This window comes from Bactrocera latifrons, unplaced genomic scaffold (genome assembly GCF_001853355.1).
Source record: "Bactrocera latifrons isolate USDA-ARS-PBARC rearing strain unplaced genomic scaffold, ASM185335v1 scaffold_48, whole genome shotgun sequence".
Classification (NCBI taxonomy): domain Eukaryota; kingdom Metazoa; phylum Arthropoda; class Insecta; order Diptera; family Tephritidae; genus Bactrocera; species Bactrocera latifrons.
This window is the reverse complement of record NW_017537134.1, coordinates 1,510,720-1,532,010: the sequence shown is the minus strand read 5'-3', so window position 1 is coordinate 1,532,010 and position 21,291 is coordinate 1,510,720. Positions and strand designations below refer to the sequence as shown.

General features: G+C 34.3%; 2 protein-coding genes across 4 annotated transcripts in view; one reads left to right on the top strand and one right to left on the bottom strand.

Moving 5' to 3' along the window:
* Positions 1-2,203, top strand: part of LOC108973459 — a 39,796-nt gene extending 37,593 nt beyond the window's left edge. For both annotated transcript variants that reach the window (XM_018940727.1, XM_018940726.1), the window contains exons 5-7: positions 1,230-1,318; positions 1,515-1,572; positions 1,648-2,203. In XM_018940727.1, the coding sequence (XP_018796272.1) occupies positions 1,230-1,318; positions 1,515-1,572; positions 1,648-1,749 (249 nt within the window). In that variant the 3' untranslated portion in view covers positions 1,750-2,203. The remainder of the gene's footprint in view (positions 1-1,229; positions 1,319-1,514; positions 1,573-1,647) is intronic.
* Positions 1-21,291, bottom strand: part of LOC108973457 (poly(U)-binding-splicing factor PUF60) — a 231,860-nt gene that overhangs the window by 10,100 nt on the left and 200,469 nt on the right. The gene's annotated exons all lie outside the window — the stretch shown is intronic.

The following is a 21,291-nucleotide window of genomic DNA, read 5'->3' as shown; positions in this document are numbered from 1 at the left end:
CATGCTCGGCGCAGTGTTAGCAAATGACATTTGGCCTTTCAAGCATGTAKATCAAATTTCTACAAAAGGAATATGCGTTTTGGAGACTATCGTATATATTCAGAACCTGTTTAACAATATAGCAATTTTTTGAACCATTTGTATTTGACAATATTAGCGTGTTAGCAAAGAAACATAAGTGCGTCTTATTTGCTCTACCACTAATTTCTCGAAACTTGTTTTAGACCATACCGCTTATAGTTTTCACATTATGCGGCTTAACTTGCGAATTTCTTGCGACCCTACGGATTGCACTTACGCGCGACGACGTATGGTAAGCGCTAATAAAAATATTTTACGTAAAGCAGATGAAATTGAAACATTTTAAAATTTAGTTACTTTGGTAAAATGCCCTATGAAGATTACACCCGGCTTCTCAAGAATAAGCCTCCACCAATAAAAAAGGTGCGTCAATCTCATATTCTTGGACGAATGATAAACTTTGCCGTTTTGTAACGAAAATATTTTAATATTTACAGTTGCGCACCTACAATCAAAGATACGTTTGGCCAGCAGGCTTGGTTGACGCTTTGAAAGATGGCGAGTTTTGAAATTTGACTATTTTGACATTAACATTATAAATTTGAAATTTGTCAAAATTATATTGTATATGTATACAAACGCATTTTTATATTCGCATATACGAATGTTTATACATTTTTTTACACCTTTCGAAAGCAACTATTTTTTTTATAACAGAAAATATAACAGTATTTTTTGAATACGCCCCAAAAATAGAAATTTTTGATAAAGGAATCGCTCTAAAGCAACTGAATTCGCCAGCAAAAGTTCTACTTTCAGTTCTCTATTCTGTTTTTAAGAAGCAAGTTTTTATCAGAAAAACAATATGGATGTTTATTTTTATAAAGAATATGTATGTATGTCTRAACAAATTTTTAAAAGTATGTATATAGCAAAGATACTAGTTTTTTGCTCTAGTTTCGTTCTAACTTTTTTTTTTTAATTTTTAGCGTTAATTTTAGCAGCATATTTCCTAGTTAAGTATCTGTTACAAATACATATACGTATATAAGTTGATCTAGAAAGCAGCATTTTACTTCAGTTTAATAATTTCTATCAAAATAAGCACGTATTTAGTTAATTACTTTTAATATTTCAAGTTTTCGGAAAATATTTTTCAAAGCAAGCAATTAATTTGTATTTTTCTTTACATATTCAAATCTTTCCAGTTATCGCCACTTTTTATCATTGTTGGTGGAGCGGTTTTGGGCCTTTTTTATGCAATTGTGCGAAACGGTCTCTCACGTGACGACGTGCGGTAAGTTAAATATATAATAAATATGTAAACTTGGCAAAGGCAAACAAACTTCAGGAATAAAAAATTATAGGTAGAAAATGAAAGAGGATCTAGTTAAAGTTTTCTATGTGTAAACACAACCTTATGCCAACATATGTATATTCATGCTTTTAATTATTTATTTTTCGATTAAATGCCAATATTTTTTTATCAACAGCTTTTATTCGAGTGGCAAAATGAATTGCGAAGACGTGGAAAAGTCCGGACCCAGAAAGGTGTGTGCTCGTTGATATTTTAGTTTTTTAATTTTTAATATTCGTACCGAAAACTTTATAAAAACTATTTTGCAGTTTCTGGTATTTAATCAAAAATACAAAGTACCTGAAGGTTTGAAGGAAGCACTTGCCGCCATTGAGGAGCCCGCGGAAGAGGTGGCAAAGAAGTCAAAGTAAAAATTGTCCACTTCGAAAAGAAGTGTGCTGGCTTATAGTACAATATACTACAATGAATAAAAACTACTTAATGTTAAGAATTAGAAAGCGTTTACAGTTGCAAGCGAACTGCTTGAGTTACAGTTAAGAGTGCAGTGAAGATATAATTTCGTTACTACGTAAAAATTATGTATTAATATGTAAACATTTATTTTTTACTTGGAAATGCATACAAAGTGGAAGAGTAAATATGCATTTTACTATGCGACGTTGAGGAAATGTGCAACCAACGGCAAAAGAACGCTAATGAAATTATCCTAATTTAGCATTTGTTTCGTTTGAACGAGCTCTTAGTTATATTGTAAAAGTATTAAGGGAATTTAAGTTAATAAGTTTATATTCTATTTGTTAAGCATACATATATTGATTTGTTTGTAGGTGTTCAAGTATATGTATATGTATATGCACTTATGTACGGGGGTGTTAAATAAAACAAATAATTTTACATGTGTATGTTTTTAAATATTTTTGAATCAGTTTTAAAGGATTCACTTAGGAAGATAACGGTAAATATTTAAGCATATGGGCTTTAGTCGATTACATCATTCACATTTTTGGAATTAAGTCAACTCAAAGAATATATTATATAATAATATCTCAAAAACGATATCAACACTATCATATGACCAACCCTTTCACCTTCAATAACTCTCTAACAAATTATTTAAATTATGTAAATTCAAAAAAACATTCGAATCTCTAATCATTGAGCAAGACTACTTCAGCGAGTAAAAAAAGCACAGACCCAGCTCGGAATGAAGAAAATGGCACAAACTATTAAAATATAACACTAACAGAGGTTAACACTACTGCTAACAGAGATACTAACATTAAACAGTACTATGCGGACCATGCTAAAGCACAGAATGTTAACAACTATTCATTAACATGAAGGAACATTTATGCTGCAATGAACATTAACATTATTTGCATTTTCTTAACATTAATGCATATGCTTAAGGATTTTATGAACTGCACCGTGTATTAACACGTTCAATTGTTTAAAATAATTCAATATTTTATGGCGACTTAAAAATAAATTTTACATATTCGTAAAGAAATGAATTCATCTAACAGCCTCTTCGTTCAATAGATAATAGAGCTAATGTAATTTACACAAAAAAAAAAAAAAAAAAAGTCATTCGCCAAAGAAGTGGGTACGTATGTCCGTGCGACAATATTGTGTCAACATCCTGAAGGACGTGTCGCCCGCAATCAAAAATGTTTATTCGAACGCACAAATCATTTAATTGAGTATGAGGGAAGAGCGAGTGTGTTTCGTGATTAAGGTGACATACATACATATGTATGTATATTTACGCGTTGTGCAGTATTTCCTCAAGTAATCGAATGCACTGGCAAGGATACTTCGTAATATGATAACTATACAATGCATGTATGTACATAAGTAGACCACCTATATGTGTAAGTATTGGTAAATATGTATATTGTAATGCATACCTTTGTTAAAAAACCTTCTGCGGTCGGATGTAAATATGTATTCAAGCCTACAGCCATATGCATGTCTGCACCCGCTGTTATTCGACTCGTTCCTCATCGTCAGGACAACTGTCGATAACAATGGTTTAAACGAGTTAAATACCAATACATCAATAGACGAGTGCAATTTCGCTTGCCTGCATTAAGTAGGTAAATATGTATGTATACAAGTAGATATGTATATCACTAAGAAGTTTGTAACAGCTCCCACTCTACACATGTAAGCAGGTATTTAAATTTTGCACATCCATATGCATATATGTATGTGTGTACATGCACTTAAGTACATATTGATGTAGGTAATTTGATCTGTGCACATGCTCCGATCAACCCTTCGATTAATAAAGTTTGTTTGCTTACTAATAGGTGCATGGAATATATTTCCAAACTCACCATAAATAATTTTGTATTAATTACAGATATTTCCTTTAATTTAATTAATATATAGAAATCATATAATGAAAGCAATATCGGTAAACTATTTGAGTTACTATCCATATCCTAATATATGTATATAGATATATTTTTTTGTGATGATAATTGGAAAAATATATTCATGCTGACTGTAAACCAAGCTTGATTATTTTTGTTTGTTTAAATCGCGGCCTTGATTTATTTTTGAAGAGATACCACACTTTACACACTGACTTTATCAAATACTCTTATGGGCACAAACATATCACTGAACCCAAAGGTTCATCTTCATTGTTAGATTTATTTCCGCCTTCGAAGACTGTTATAGAAACGTGGGAAGTTACAGGGGAGTACAGCCAGTTACCACGTTGAGTGTGCAAACATTTTTTTATATGCTTGGATGCAGTTTCGGCCATAACAATATTAGCAGTGATTCGTGATGTCTTGGTTCAGTCTGATACTTTCTGGTTTTAAGTGGTTTAATTGAATTAAAGTCTTAATATCGGAGAATTTAGTTGGGAGTGAAGAAATAAAAATATCCCTATTCTTGGTATAAATCTCTGAGGGTGATTGGTATGTAAGCAAATGACACCCGAATTATAATATTTAAAAGGGCAAAAAGTATCAAACAAGTTAATTAAAGCGCACTTTACTACAACATACGCACATATCTTTTAACTGCAATTAGAGTAAGCGAAAAAATCATAATTGAAAACAAACATTTTGCTTGTGGTGTAAAAGAAAAACAGATATATGAACACATTTACGTATGTGTGTGTGTGCAGGATGTCACTAACGTTATAAGCGAGTTGAGCGATGTGACGTTGTAGTGATGCTGCTGCCAGTGCACTTGCCTCCTGTTTGTGTTGCTGTTGTTGGCAGCCTGTCAGCTTTCACACAGTCCAACTAAAGCAAAGAGGATGCTGTAGGAGCCTTAGGCGTAACGTCTAATAAACACACGCTCTCCCATACATACATACATATGTACATTTGTATCCACAGACAGCTTCGCAAATTTATAAAATGCTCCTCGTTTTTGTTGCACATCGAGCCGTGAGTGGACACTGAGCGAAGTTGCATGRTGCAAATTATAAGAGCAATTGCGAATAGAGATTGAGTTAGCTATTGGGTTTCCAAGTGAAAAATCAGTTATCGTTCCATTGCGCAGGCGCTCTAATGACACACTTCAATCACTTTCCATTATTGGAAAATTAAAAGCATGGAAAATTTTCATCGAAATGCTCTAATGTGTTGAGCATAAGAATTTGCTCTCAGGTATGGTGTGTATTACTCATAGCAATAAACAACAACAAGCACAATTATGTGCTCTACATATGTACATTGAAGTGAACGCTCCCTTCACAACAACACAAACAAAATATAACAAAAAAAAACAAATATACGAGTGTGGGTATCCAGTTGGAGTATGACTCGCATTGTGACACAAAGAAAGTAGATAAATAGAAGAATACTTGCGATGCTTCAATTGCCATTAGAGGGTTATCGATTTTTTATGCTCAATTTCAACGCTTTTGTTACGCGCCGTGGAGCCAACATTTGGCTTGCATTCGAATGTGTGAAAATGGTTAGCGATTGAAGCTGCGGACTATGATTTGCATAAGGCAATGGAGCAATATATATTTGGAACATAAAAATCAAATGGTACCGCTACAAAAATRCAATTTTGACGCGAGCGAAGTGCTGACGCTTGACTCAGGCCATTGCAGCGGCTGGCTGCTTGATTTGCTTACAAAGAAGCGGCAAAGTAATTTAATTCAATCGCTGATAGCACTTAAATGACACTAGTTGGCGGATGAAAGCATATTTGAGTGGACGTACTGCCTGTGTGAGGGCGTATGTATGTATGCACTTAAAATAAATACTAGAAATACTCTGGCCTGCAATTTCACACATAAATATGTATTTTAAGTACTAAATTGCATGTATTGATATTATTACATGTTTTTTAATAATATAGTGGCAGAATTTCGATAAGAGCAATCATCAGTTGACAAAAAGTAGATTATTTCATTGAAAAATACAAATTTSGRCKGTGGAAAATAATATTATTGGCAATATATAAGATATTGCAAAATAGTTGCGAAGTCTGAAGGTGAAAACATTAAATATAGAAATGAAATAGGAATGAGGGATCCAGAGTTRGCTTCTGGTTGGGATACAGCTTATGGCAAGTTGAAAGGAAGGGTTCCAAAAGAATTTTAATATTATATTTTCCGACTWAAAAGGCCTCTTCAACTGTTTTCGCATAATCTATAGTTTAAAAATAGTTTGATCTAGTTTCTCATATCATTGCTGCATAAAATTTAATGAAATTATTATATCAGAAATATATATATTTAAATATTGTCACTGATTTCTAAGTTCAGTCGATCAGTTCGATGCTAATGTCTTTTTTATGACCACTTTTTCATATTGGCAAGCAAGAGTTAAACGAAAAAWTTCGGAAGGTAACAAAGCTGATTAATTGCTCCTAACCGTTATGGGTTATATTGACTCATTTATCTTACGAATTATTTATTTATTACTACATTTATTGAGTGCCATATAGTTTGTGACAGTGCGTATATTGTAATTATATTATGTAATAAAATTTATAACTTTAATCCACGTCAGCAATTCATTTGCTTTAATATTCATATCTACTTTTCGTCACTATTTTGCTTATTATCCAGTTAAATTCAATACAATAGCCCATGTGAATAGCAGCTTGCCACTCTGTTACTATGCAATTACAGCTGCCTCCGATTAGACATTTCTCTGCTAGCTAACATTGTGTGCTGCTGCTCTATAGTAAACTCGTGATAGGAACTCGAATTGACTTCACATTAGAGAGAATGTGAAACGTCATTAAAGTTGTATAACCGTTAGCTATTGTAATGTTATAGAACTGTGTTTTACACATTCTGGCACACTGTTAGAATTCTGCATGGCTCCTATGAAAAATTACTTTCAAAAACAAAAATAGAGAATTTAACACTTGAAGTGGTAGAAAACGTTAAACTTGAAATGAAAAGATTACTAAACAGTTTTTTTTTTGTTTTTGTTTTTATTTTTGTTTTTGTGGGAAAATAAAATTTTTAATCAGAGTAAAATGCAACCCAACACCGCATGTCTCAGAAGATATGTTGGGCCWGCTGTCAGTTTATTTGAATAACTGGTATAGCTGTCTTAACACCTTAATCTATGGTTTATAGAAACTTGACTATTACTTTCTCGGACTTCGAATAAATTTCCCATAAAAAAAATACCTTATTGACATTTATCAATTTATAAAAAAWTCCTGCTAAGCGATTTCTCTTCATACCACTTAGAGCGCATTACGCTCCTGATAKAAGTCCAAAAAAATATAACGTCTACTCATTCAGCGCGATATTGTCTTTTACCGTGCTTGGTGAATACCTTCAACTGGAGTACTTTTGCAAAAAGCAATATTTGCTACATTTCATATGCCCAAACCGACTACTTTTCTCCATCCCGTGTGTTAACGCCTGCGGCAATAAAGTCGCGACTTTTGGCATGTGCCTTTTGTATGTGCGCTTTGCTCATTCATTCGTTTCTATTTTAATTAGTGTGGTGACATCAGAGTCCACTGAATTCCGTACGAAATCGTGCAAAGGATACTTTGGAGAATTAAATGCTGACAGTTCGCCCTCCTCGTTTGTCTGTGTTTGCATGATTGTGCATGTGTATGTGCGTGTGCTGTGGCCTAATTCGATTAGTGGTCACTGAGGTGAGTAATGCGAGCGCAGAAAACGTTTGTATGGCATAATTGCAAATTTTAATTAATACTCAGAACATCAAACTCATATTAAGAGATTGGTGACACTACTTTGACTCAAGGGAACATCGCCTGGGTTGTTGGCCCAATGCCAACACTTTACTATAACAATTCGAAATAAGATCCTATTTATTATCTGATACGGCTACTACATCTTAACGCCACCAACAACAAGTCGAGGCCGCTTCGATTAATAAYAAAACTTCCATTAATGTCTTAAACGGTTATAATCATTCAAGAATCGGCCAGGCATAGCGAAAGTCATAAAACTTGATTAAATTAGGTAGTCTTCCTCKTCTTCTTAGGAATTAATTTGCTCTCCTGTCATGTCGATATGCAAATTCACTTTTATACATWTCATCTATTAATTTAAATAAGGTCTAATATAACCCCAAAAGAAATATTGTATACTCATATCAATTTCACATTCAAACTTTCAACTCAAAAGAATATACCCTCCAGAAAAAAACCCGTAAATGTATAGGAAATCGTTTGTATGTGTAAATAAATAAAATTTTAAAAATTAAATTCAATATCAGCTACATTAAAAAGAATACAATTTACATATATGTATGTATACTTACATATGTGTGCACACATAATCAACCAGCGTCAGTCAGTCAAAAGCACGACCTCCTTTTTTTTGTCCTTCTCCAAAGTGCACTTATAAGTGAATTTTTTCCCTTTTATATACATATTTACTCCACATCCCATTACTGAACCACTTCCTGCGCACTTCGGGGAATTGTGCGGTATGTATGTTTGTGTGTCGAGTGAGTGAGTGAATGAGTGAAATGAGCCAAGTGCCTCGTCAAACGCACTGCCTTATATATGTATATCAGTCGGAATCAGCATGTAAAACGGAAATTTGCGTAAGCGAGAAATGAATGGAACGGAAATAGGCGTAGCAACAGTCAACTGAAGAGCATAACGGACGAAATACACCTACATACCGCATCTGCGGTATCTGTATATGTATGCATGTATGGATGCTTAACACAACTGGTTTGAAGGCGCGAGGTAGCTTGTATACAAGTTTGTAAAAAAAAAGTTTCAAAATTTGTTTCGCCCCTGTGAGAAATTAAGAATATAACTTACTCATTCTAGKTCTTACTGGGGTTGTTACCAATAATGTTAAGATTTCTTATAGAAAATTTCATGCTCATTTGAAGTCTCACTAAATAAAGTTAAAGAACTCCAAGATAGAAACCTTTGGCAAGCATACTCCAGGATGTAACGTTCCTGCTGCCAAAAGCCATATATTATATTATATTTTCTCAAATAATTAATCTACTTTTAGAGCTTTCTTGACTTTATTTAGATATATCTTTAAAACCGTTTCATATACATATGTATGTAYATATRGTATGTAGTTTACAAATTGCTTACAAGCTGCGGTGATTTCCTTCTTTCGTATTTCCGGTAACACACATACACACTTATATATGTGTAATCCTGACATTTTCCCTTACGCTAATTTCCGTAGGAAGGGCAAAAAGCATATTTTTTAATTAAGACATTATACTTCGAACATAACGGAGAAGCGGAGAGCCATATTGGAAACAATTACTCTCATTTGACAACAACAGCAACAAATATCAAAGAAAACAAGCGTGGAGCACAGCCTTTATGCCAACGGCAAATATGTTTGAGCATATGTGTGTGTACGAAATTGGCCGTTATTGTTTCATGATTGTTTCATATTGACTACTTATACAATGCAATGCACCGACAGGACTCCTCACCATAACAGTTAATGTATTAAAAATATGTGGAGTCTGCAAATACTCTGGCGCGTGATAGCACAATGCCAGTGAAATACATAGTACATGCGCTGGCAAAATCACTTAAGCGAGCATCAGAGTTCATAGAGCATACATGGAAACATTGGTGTGTGTGTGTGCGCAGTTTGGAATTTTCTGCGAAAATAAATTTCAGTTTAAACTTCACGTCATATGTAGTATTTTCCTGTCGGGGGTAAAGTGCTCTTGGTTCTCATTTCTTCTTCTTGTTCTTTATTTTCTCAACTATTTTCTGACTATACGCATTGTACKTGTACAAAGGGATGATGACGACAAAGTTGGCCGACACGACGGCAGACAACCGACTAGTACTTGCTAGCCTTTAATAGGCGTAGACACAATACGATTGAGTGCTGTTAACGAGTAGCACTCGTGGGGGGAGGGTGAGAAACAGCACAAGATATTGAGAGCAAATTAATCGCTTGCGCGCTGSCATAAACACTGGAAGGCGTTACGTCGAATATTACAATGAGCATTAGCATAGTTTTAGGGGGTGTTTTCCAGTACCCTTATACGGATTACCAGTTTCTTTGGGACATATATGACGTWGACGATGAACGACGAACTATAAAGGAGCGAGTGGCGATTCGCGAAATTGAGAGCTAGCTATAGAGAGTTGCTCGGTTGATTTGAGCTCGTGTATATATGTACATATGTTTANGAATACATCCACATGTGGATATGTAAATATAAAAGTAGATATGTGTGTGTAATTATATTTTCTATGGAATATACTGTAAAAAATATTTTTTTATAAAAAAAAATAAATATTTTTAAATCCATAAAAATTAAGTTACATTAAAGCAAGTTAAGTAAGTGCGTGGAAAATTATTGGACAAATTTTCAAATTTGATGGTAAATGATAAAAACATAATATCTGAATTTGTATATATGTACGAAGAGTCGCTGCATAGCCTACTGAGTCTGACAACCAGGGTAAACAAAAGCAAATAGTTAAAGTCTATAATATTTCAARATATACTGAAGAAATATGGCACACTTTTAGGCTGATATCAAATATTTAATGTTTTTTATGTTTTTCCAGTTTCTCTCTTATTTTGGTGCTGTTTCCTATTATTTGGTTTCAATTGAAGGATTTTAAGTATCCTCGTCCAAGAGGCTGAAGGCTTTTCAACAGATGTTTATATTATACCGAAATTTTATATGAAGATATCTGTATATATACATTTCTCACACTTTTTTCATTTCAAACCCTAATCAAATCATATCAAGGATATTATGAAACAGATGTACTGATCTGATCTCGCAGTAAGAACGCCCTGTCTTAATTCTTATATCAAGTAGGTACACCCCCAAGTTAGTACAAAAGCGACAGACATACACGCCTAAACACATTTGTACATTTGAAACTTCACCGACTTTTACATTAACGACTATACGCTTATTTAGAGCAGTCGGCAAACTCTCTGTGGTTTTATTCTGATTTTTCTCAGCACCACTCATTTTGGTCATTCCACGCTGGTAACACACACACATGCCTACACACATGCCTGCATTTACTACCACTCGCTGGATAGCGCTTGCAGCAACGTCAGCAGTACCGTCACTGGAATGCACATAGCACACACAGCAAATACTTTCTCGTCGTGGTGCGCGCACCTTTCTTCGCAAAATCTACCCTCACACAACGTTTACTCAATGAGCTCGCCGTCAGTCAGCTTTTGGATTTCGTACGTGCAATTTCGGCTTGAGCACCGATGGCAGACGGGACGGCCTACATATATACATTTTTGTTAGGCTAATTTACTCATACATTTAATGRATTTAGCAGGAGGTAGTAAGGGAAAATTATTGAAAAATATTTGTTTCGAAGAAAATTGTGTATTCGGAGCGAATTTTCGAAGGGAGTTTAGCACTACGGCGTTGAAAATCTAACTTACGACAAATAGAATGAAACAATGTTGAGATGAAGYTAAMTGTCTTCAATTCAAACGGTTTTGAGTGCGTAACGGTAATACTTTCCGACACTAATAMAACGAAAATTGAATATGAAGAAAMACAATCGCAAAATATATGCAAATCAATCGCTTGCCAGTGATATTGTCCTGTCACAGCAGTACTGTTCTTCTCGATATGATAGCCTACTGCTGGGCCGGGGCATTAACATTGTCTTGCGAATGTGAACAACAACAGCAGCAGTTGATGAAGCAAAGCCAAAAAAGAATTGTGAAATCTATWTAAAAGCACCAAAGAGACTTTCTAACGAATATAAGCACTTTTKAAGCATACATTTTGGGGCGCAGGCAAATTTCTGAAACAACCGGATTATTACACATTACCTTAATGATTTTTGTTTTCGAATCATTTAATTCTAATTGAAAAAATTTCGAGGCATACTTTCGAGCGCTACCCCATATTAAGAGTGTGTATGCGCCTATGTATTTATATGCATATATATTTAAATAAATTTTCGCGTTCATACACATTTGCTTGCATGTACATGCATGTGTGTGTGTATTCATGTATAGTTAGATACATATGTGTGCACACAGAGCAACGCGTCGGTAAAACAGCACTTGGCTTAGCATGAAAATTTCCGGTATAAGGCGAAAAGCAGGAAAAATCAATTTTCCATTTTTAAATCGAGCAGCAGCAGCAGCCAACGCCACAGATGCAGCAGCAGCAACAGCAAACGTTATAGCGGCAGCAATGGGCTAGCCATGGAAAGCTGGGCGGCATCAGGCGCAGCAGCAGCTAAGCTGAGGTCGGACTTCATTGTACACAGCGCTCATAAAGAAGGGATAAAGGATGCTTCAAGTCGACAGCACCAAAAAGAGATGGATATTGTTGCAAACACCCAGTACCTTACACGAACGCACACACATACACAAACACAAAGMCTATATTTAACAAAGTTGGAAACTTTGAATGGAAGCTGAAATTGGAAACACCATGGCAGCGCACCGTTATATGTGCGTCTGTGGAACATGTGGTACATATGGATGCCGAAATTGTGGAAGCCGTTCAGGCAAGCTAATGAATTATTCAAAGCAAAGCGGAGAGTAGAAAAGAATGCCAYGAAAATGTTGCAAGAAACAATACAAGTTGGAAATATCGATTTCTCGCATAGAAAGCGGCGTGACTGCTATATTAAAAAATCGAGTGGCATACATAAGCACTACTATTTTGAGTATATTTTCAACGTATTATCGTAATATTTAGTAAAAATCAATAAACCACCACCGCAGCGAAGAGGCTATAAAGCATGGCATGCATAAAAAGCATTTTGGTACGCCCTTACTTGCAACACCACCTTAAACAACATACCGTCTGCATACACACTGAGTCGAACGGAACGCACCCACTTAATATCTTTGTGGGTACCTACAAACACGCCGCACACACACGCACCTATACCTTTAATACAATAATAACAAGAAATTTTAATAATAATAATAATAAAATGCTCGCTTACAAGTATGTATGTAAAACATAACAAAAACCAGCGGCGGCCACACAACGACAAAACGCACAGCAAAAGCATTGTCAGCGTGTCGGCTACGGGGTTAAGAGCAACCCTGAGTCACATACACACAACCACACCTATACTATAACTCACCCCTTTCGACGTAAGCCGAGCGTTCGCCCCTTACTCTTCGGTTCACTTTAGTTTTAGTTTTCTCCCGCACAACCGACCTTTTTTCACTGTGCTGCTGTCGCTTACATTCTTTGTTGTTTTGTAGTTAATTTGTGCGTCCTTTTCAACAAGTATAGTTGCCGTTCTACCCTCCCGCTAACCGCTAGTTTCAACTATGGCGTCTCCCTGTCTATATTTACCCCCAACCCTCATACATATGTTTAACGGTCTCTACGTCTCTATATAACAACATATTATACATATGTATAAATACGAGTATGCTATACTGAAAAATGTACATTCGTTCATTGGCCGCTTGACAAAGCATATAGTAAGGCGTTTGTGTCGACTGCGACGGTACCCTCATTTCATGAACTGTGGAATTGTGTGCGTAAGCGAAGTGTGTCGCAGCGTTGACATCAATGCGTTCACGGAGCTTTCGAGAACATTTTCTTATGTGTTTGTGTAAGCTTTGCCTTTCAAAGTTGGAAGCTCGATTCCATTCCCAAAATGTTTCAGGTGGTGCCTTAGTAGTTAAAGTTGGAAGTGAAAATACTTTTTACAAGTTTAGCCCTATGCATTTTTTTTCAAATTTCAGAACATAAAATACTCAAAAACTTCGATGATTACTATCTTTTGTTAGCTCGATTGCAAAGGGAGTCTTTTGACCCAAATTCATATTTATATAGCAATAACAGCGTGTTTTACCAGACCTTAGAAAATCGTTCTTAACGTTCTTTTCTTTCTCTGTCTTTTTTGTTATTTGATCTGAATTTATTTTTAACAAGCTGCTCTTGAAAAGAACTTTTCGAAGAACATTTTTAGAGACTACTTCGAAAAGCATTTGAATTATTTTTGACTCTTGAAAAGATTATGGCAAGGATTTAAGTTATTGGTTCGAATATTTTTATATGCAAAATTTTGGATTTTCGAATGTTGGAAGTTCGAATTTTCGAAGTTCCCAAGTAACAAAAGAAAAATATTTCAGCGAGAAAAATAGAAACGCCAAATTTTTTTATCTTCGAAATTTTCGAACACATGTTCAATATTAAGAATTTTGCAAGTTGGCGCTTATATTATCAAAATAGTAATAAGATTATTCGTAAAAATTGTTGCATATTTGAAATTTTCGATATTTGCACTTTCGGAGATTTAGTTAGCATCTCCGAAAGTGATGAATCTGTGAATAGTTTTTGGAGCTTTTTTGTATTAGAAACTATGGATCTTGTCGGTTCCAAAATTTTACATATTCGAAGATTGATTGTTCGCATTTTTAATGCTGTCATATGTTCGAGTAATAATCTAATACAAGCTTGTTCGTAAAATTTTTTCACATGATCGGAAAATGGTTTTCAATATTGTAATTTTTGAAACTTGTATGCCTAAAGTCCATCGCAGATTTTATTACATTTTTATGCCATCAGAAAAATCGTCTACATTTCGCACCAAAAGTCAAGCGTCATTCATAAATATATTTTCTTCAGTATACCAACTAGTAGCCACTCCCCATCGCTAACTGGGCTGTGACAAACACACACTTGGTCAAACTTCTCTGCTATGTCCTTTCCATATACTTCGCCAAAAGGCTATTAGGGTGAGGTGAAAATTATATCATTATAATGAAAACATAGGTTAATGTTTTACCTTGTTTTTTACTATTTCATTACAACAAATATACTCATATGTATGTATGTATATGTAGCATCTTTGCTGCATTTTAAGTATCCAAAAATCGGCAATGTGCACATTTGTCCTTGTACGTCATTCGTTTCGGCTGCAAGACACGAGCGCCAGTTCATTCGCCTATTTTCGCAGCCCGACATCATCCCCATTCTGYTACTGCTTCTAATGCAGAATATTACAGTTACGTACTTTTATCAGTATGTGTTTGTATGGACATACAAATTGGGGAAATATGCTCAGCATCAGCACTCCAATCGCTACTTCAGCATTTTAAGCATCGAACAGAGCAATGCTGAAGCATGTTTTACAGAGATGAAAGAGTGCAGACAAACACAGCGTACGTATGAACTGGTTGGCTGATTGTGATGACGCTGTTATGAATATGCAAAAATATGTGCTGGAAATGATGAAAAAGAAAATGCTTGCGAATTTCATGATCCAAAAACAAAGGAACAGAAAGGAAGTAATTAAAATTGGCTATTGTAAAAATCACAATAATAACACGTTGAAATCATCATCTGAAGAGATGTATAAAGCGAAAGAGCAAGAAAAATAGAACGAGAAGCTAAAGGAAAACAACAATCCTGTGCCATAATTAAGAGGGACTAACGATATTCAATTAGAATAAATTACAAAGCTACAAAATTCAAATATAAAGCAATAAAAGCAAAATTTAAATGCCAAAAAATCCGCAAATCTGATGGCATCTAGCAATCACTAGGATATCTCGTACATATGAATAACGTTTCTATTCTCATGTGTCATACTTCGCGATCTTGGCCATACAGTTGTTGTGTTTCTCTTCCGAGAGAAATTGAATACTATACAACACTGTGTGCGGGGTAATGAAGTAGATCTTGAATCAACTTACAGTGCAGCGGGACACAAAATTGTGTGTATACGATATAGTGTCGCAACGATGCTGATTCCTTATAGTGAGTACCGACAATCTTTTTGAGTACTTAATGGTATCGAAACCCCGATACTTGTATACAAATCTTTGGTAATTGCTGTAGATTATTGTTATAATTTTCAAAGAGACGTATCGAATAGCAATGATGTTTCGAAAATTAATCATTGAATCATAGCAATGAACAAAATTTTTATATTACTTGTATAGATCTCCTATAGCTTGATCGAATTTTAAAACATTTTAAGACATAGCTAGATAGCAGTTAAGATTGCCGTACAGAGTTACCGGTATTAACCTATGTAACTGGTAAATTTTTTTTTCACATATAATCAAAAAAAAAATAACAATTCGAAGCACAAACCTATAAAAATAAATCATTTTTTTATTAGACATAAGAACTCTAAAAATTAAGGTAAAAAGTGTAAAGCCTCGTATTACTACTATGACATGCTAACCTTTAATGATTAACAAGAAAAAAGCCTCAGATTAATTCTTTCTGCTAAACAAGCGATTCGATTTTGGTGGTGTGTCTGTTCTGAATAATTTGCAATCAAATTACTTTAGATTAGATCTTTCCGATCTAAAATTATACCTTTGGTTCAATATGCAAAATATTGTGTTGAGTTTCGCACTGACCTGCCAGCACCCTAATGTATTATAGAACGCCTAGAAGACAAAGTAGACAAACACAACTATAACTAACACTAAAATAGAATAGTTATGTAAATAATGCCTCGCCAATTAGCACATATGGTGAATGCTATTTTATGTCTTTATTTAAATAGAAAATGTTTGTGAGCGTTCAACAAGTGTTAAGTGTGAGTTTTGTAAGTCAATTGCTGAAATAACTACTTTGCAGTAAAAACATAAATACATGTCTATACATGTATGTATATATTATGTCAGTACTAGTTATTATATTTCATTGAGTTAATGCCTGCTTAGGTGAGGGAAAAAAAAATTATATTAAATATTCAAAAGACCAAAAAGACAAAACTTGAAAATGAATGAATTTCGATTTTTATCAAGGCGGCACATTAGTTTTTTGATTGAATATAACAGTAAAATACATTAAGGGATTCTATGCGCTCGTATTGCATGGTTAATTGGAGTGGCCTTAAGGATTAAATACTGGAAAGTATACAAAACTTCTTTATCAAGACACGAGCAAATTTCCAAATAAACCAAACAAAAATAATTATGCTGCAATATTGAAGGTACTAAGATTCAATTGAGCTTCCATAAATGTACAGATCTCCAAGGAAACTATAAACCAACTTCACCTAATTTCTACTGTGTAATCCTAAGCTGATTAAAAGCTCTATAAATAAGAAAAATAATATAAGAGAGTAATTGAAAAGGAGCTAATATTTAGTAAACTAAATGCAGATCCACATATGTATGCGGACTGTATTTCGAATACCTCATATCCTTAAGTACATAAATACAGTTTTTACACACACACATATCGCTCTTCGAGGTGCGCAGCTTGGTGTGAAAGCAAGTTTAAGCCCGCGAAGAGTACGAATGGCATTATAAAAACATGCACACTCATACATACACTTGTTTTGTGATGAAGTAAGCAATTAAAGGATGAAAGCATATTACAGTAAAGCTGCTTATGAGCTCCATTTCACAGCTGACGATTGGTAGGGATAATAACATAACTATCTGAGTACGGAAAAATGTCAAAACAGAATAATGAAATAATCGCATACATATGTACATATGTTTGTGCGAAGCTTAAAAAACGAGTTTAACGAGAGTTTGTTTGACGATAATTTAAATAATTGCTGACCAAGGGGAGATTGTAGTGCCATAATGGCTAGATATGAGAGTGGCGACACTTTTAAAAAAGAAAATAAAAAAGCACAGGTGACTCATTGTAAGTTTTCGAGAAGAAAATAAACGTTTTTTAAATATATTTCTTTTTTAGTTTTGTTCATAAAGAGTTAAGCTTTTGCAATGACACAATCATTTTAATTAATTATATATGTTTAAGAAAACCAGAATCTCATATTATTTAAAAAATCTGGATAAAGCTTAATATGGCGTAGTGTTAACCAATTTCAACTGTTTATTTTTATCTTTTATTTTCAGGTAAGTTTTATACATAAGTTGCCAGATACGTTTATTGAATATTTGTTCTTTATATTAAATTTAAAAAATTCGTATCTGAAAAAAATCGTTTCTTTAATTTTTAAATTTTTTCAGGTTATGTACGTGACTTTGTGGTAAACCTCAAAATTTAATAATGCACGTATGTATATGTAATTTTTTATTAAGTACTTGAAGTGCAATTTTAAAGTAGGTAAAGCAAACAATTATATCTCCTGTGCTGACCGGTGTGTAATTTCGAAAATTAAAAGGTGTGTCTATAGCGCTCAGGTAATAATAATCATAACAACAACAAAAGATATACTACTACAGTTTCTGAGCAAACATTTGATGACTAATTAAACTGAAATACGAACATGTAAACTCTTATATAATGACATAGATAAGGGATATTTACATATTAGCATTAGTTTAAGTAGAGTCTTTAGAAATTCAACATTTCAATAAAGCTTACAATTTCATGTTATTTATAAAAGTGATAAATTGGCTAGTGGAAATATAATTTAATATTTTTTGCGCTCGCAATATGTTTTATGCAGTCATCGTCCTAACGAATGATTTAATATTTTTTAATAACTCTAGGAGCAACAGTTTTATGTTAATATATAATTTTATGAGTTTATGAGGTCATGTTGATTACATTTCATTAATAAGTTATGCTTGTGCCCTGAAAGTAGGCAAAGAGAATTTGTTTGTAAGTAAATAAGTTATATATAAGCTCTTACTCACACATAATATGGCCATATATATACATATATATACATAAAGTCTTAATGATTATGACGTTTATGATGTTGCATCACAACGGTGTGAAAAACATATTGCGTCAAACATTTACAACACTTACACATACTTATTAACGGAAAGCGTTGAGTTACTCTTCATGCAACTTAATATAAAAAAATACGATTTGTTGTTGTGCTAAATGCATTAAAAAGGGGGTCACCTAAAAATAATACCGCTAAGCCTGCATACTCGYATTTGTATCACAAAGCGTGAAAGTGATAAACGGTTTCATGCGAGTACCGCGTACCGTTACAGCTGCTTTTATTTTTAATACGCTTTGGACTCGTTGAATGCAGACACACTTCAATGTCATACCGGAAGTTGSTGGCGAAAGGCTCAAACGAGCTGCAACTGCACTTTGCCGCGTGCAACCGAGAGTCTACAGTCAATTTGAAGTGGTTGGTGAGCGASTGCAGGCACTTCCTGCTGCCCTGCGCTGATGTAATGAATTTGACTGCTCGCTCTTATGCAAATGCAACCCTGCAGGGTGGTGCATATAAATTAAAAGATGTGTGGTTKAAGAAAAAATAGTATATATATTGACATAGCGAGACGCTAATAATTAGAACAACGATGCCGGTTGAATAGGGGCACAGATATGCGCTCATTTCTACAAGGACTCGCGAATATGTATCTATGTACGCATACTTATCTATGTATATGTTACATGAGTCTTAAAAGCGTGAAAATGCTTAAAATGTGGTTGTTTGGGTCTACGGGTAATGACAAGGACTAATTTTTGCATTATGAAGTAAAATTCCCAAGGGATATAAATACTTTAATGCAGTTCACAATTTTTTGCCGTGGAGGGAGTACAACAACCAATAGTGTGAACGGAAGGAAGAAAGGTCAAAGTATTTGCATTAAAGTGCAAGTAAGAACTTATGGGACTCTATAGGCTTACAACGAAAATATTTGAAAGCAATATCATTACAAAATTGAAGGTAAAAACAGAGCCGATTTATTTTGCGACTGTTAATTGAAAATAAGTAAATTCTTCTAAAATAATCATTATACATAAATAATAAGTATTACAGAAAGTGCATGTCTGTGCATCCAATGAGCTTTCCCTTGAATCTGCTATAAAAGCTCCAAATTTTCACATTAGTTTTGCTCACGCTCACTTTGTTAAAGTTCAAAGACCTTAAAAGCACAAGCTGCCGTTTGGAATGGTTGGTTAGTTGTCCTGATAAGCTAAAAAAGCTTTACCAAAGCTTTTCAATAAGCTTAAGGTTGCTGTCATAGATGTTGGAATTTTCGGAAATACAGTTAGTTTCCAATAGATGGCGCTAAAAGTTAAAAAAAAAAAGCAAGTACCAACATGTAATTAACAAAAAGAACTTTCAGCACAGGGTGAAAACGAAATTGAAAAAAAGTAATTTGTATGTAATTAGTAGAAAACACTGCCCTAAAAAATTTTTTTTGATTACTAGATGTCAGCTGACAGATCTGGTTAACCTATATTCTTACATCACTTGTTCCGGTTTTATTCAAAATCAGTCAAGCCGATAATAACTTTTATTACATTAGTAGTAAATAATTATTATGGAAAGTAAGTAGAKATGTTGCAATAATGATCTGTCATGTTCTGTTACTAATGCGGTCGTACACAATGAAAGCTTGACGTGAAAGCAATAAATTGGCACGCTTTGCTTCTAGCTTCAAAAAAAGTGATTCGTTAGGTTTTTTTCCAGCTTTTGCCTAGAACCAGACATTAAGGCCTTACATATTTCAGATTAATAACTTTTTGTTTGTGATTTCATTSCTAGGAGGGTTGAAATTTTTATTTTATTCTTTTTAATACAGTTGCAACATGTTGCCACAAGTTCGTAATAAAAATATTAATTGTATTAAGAAGTGTTTCCRATAACTATAGTTTTAGTAACTCTTATTCATGTCTTTGAAAGAAGAAGAGCTTACAATGTGGGACTGTATGCATGTAATTAGATTCTTTAGATCCTCGAAATAGAAGCGTATTTATCAGGTTTCTTAAACTTTGCAACGCAGTTCTTCAAACCGTGCGAGTCGGAGTTGTTGCGCAATAGCGTAGCCGCACAAGTAAAGTTCGCAGCAATAGCAACGAAAAGTTTAAAACGCAAAAAACTCCTCAGTCAAAAGTGTATGGTCGGTTATTTAAGGGCTGGCGAGGCAAGTAAACGAAGATTGTTTTGCACCCAACATTGAATTGGTGGTGCTGTTTAACAAGGACAYTACTTTGTTGTTGTTGTTAGCATTTGCTGCTTTCAATTGTTGGCAATGAGCACTACTCACCATTCGCTCATAAATTTCAATTCAACAATTGCGTAGCAGCAGCAATTTGAACTTCAGTTGCAGGCAAACGTTCAGCGGAATAGACACTTGAGTTTAATGCGCGCCAACGAGCTGCAGGATACGAATGCATAGACATGACTGTATAGTGTGCGGTGTTTGTGGCAGTGCGTGCGTGTGTGTTAGTGAAACTGCAAAGCACTCATAATGACAGTCATGAAGATATATTTACTTGTGGAATCGTTTGTTGTCGTTGCTGGTTAAATGTACAGTGTGCTAAATAATTATCCACCGATGTTTGTTGGTATTATTTGGAAGGGATGCAAAGTTTTTTCTTTCCTAATATAAAACAAGATAAAGTAAGAAAACACTACAAAAAATCTAAAAAAAAATAGCGTTAATTCGACTATGTACAGACCGACGGACAGACGAATAGACATGGCTAAATCGACACAAGACACAGCTTTTCATGCTGAGCATTTAAAAATATACTTACATATTGATATGCTATATAGGGTCCCCGACGTTTTCTTTTGAATGTGACAAACTTAGAGGAAAGCTTATTATACTCTCTTCTTACGTGTGGTAGTAGGGAGGTCACAATAGACCTTAAACCCTCGAT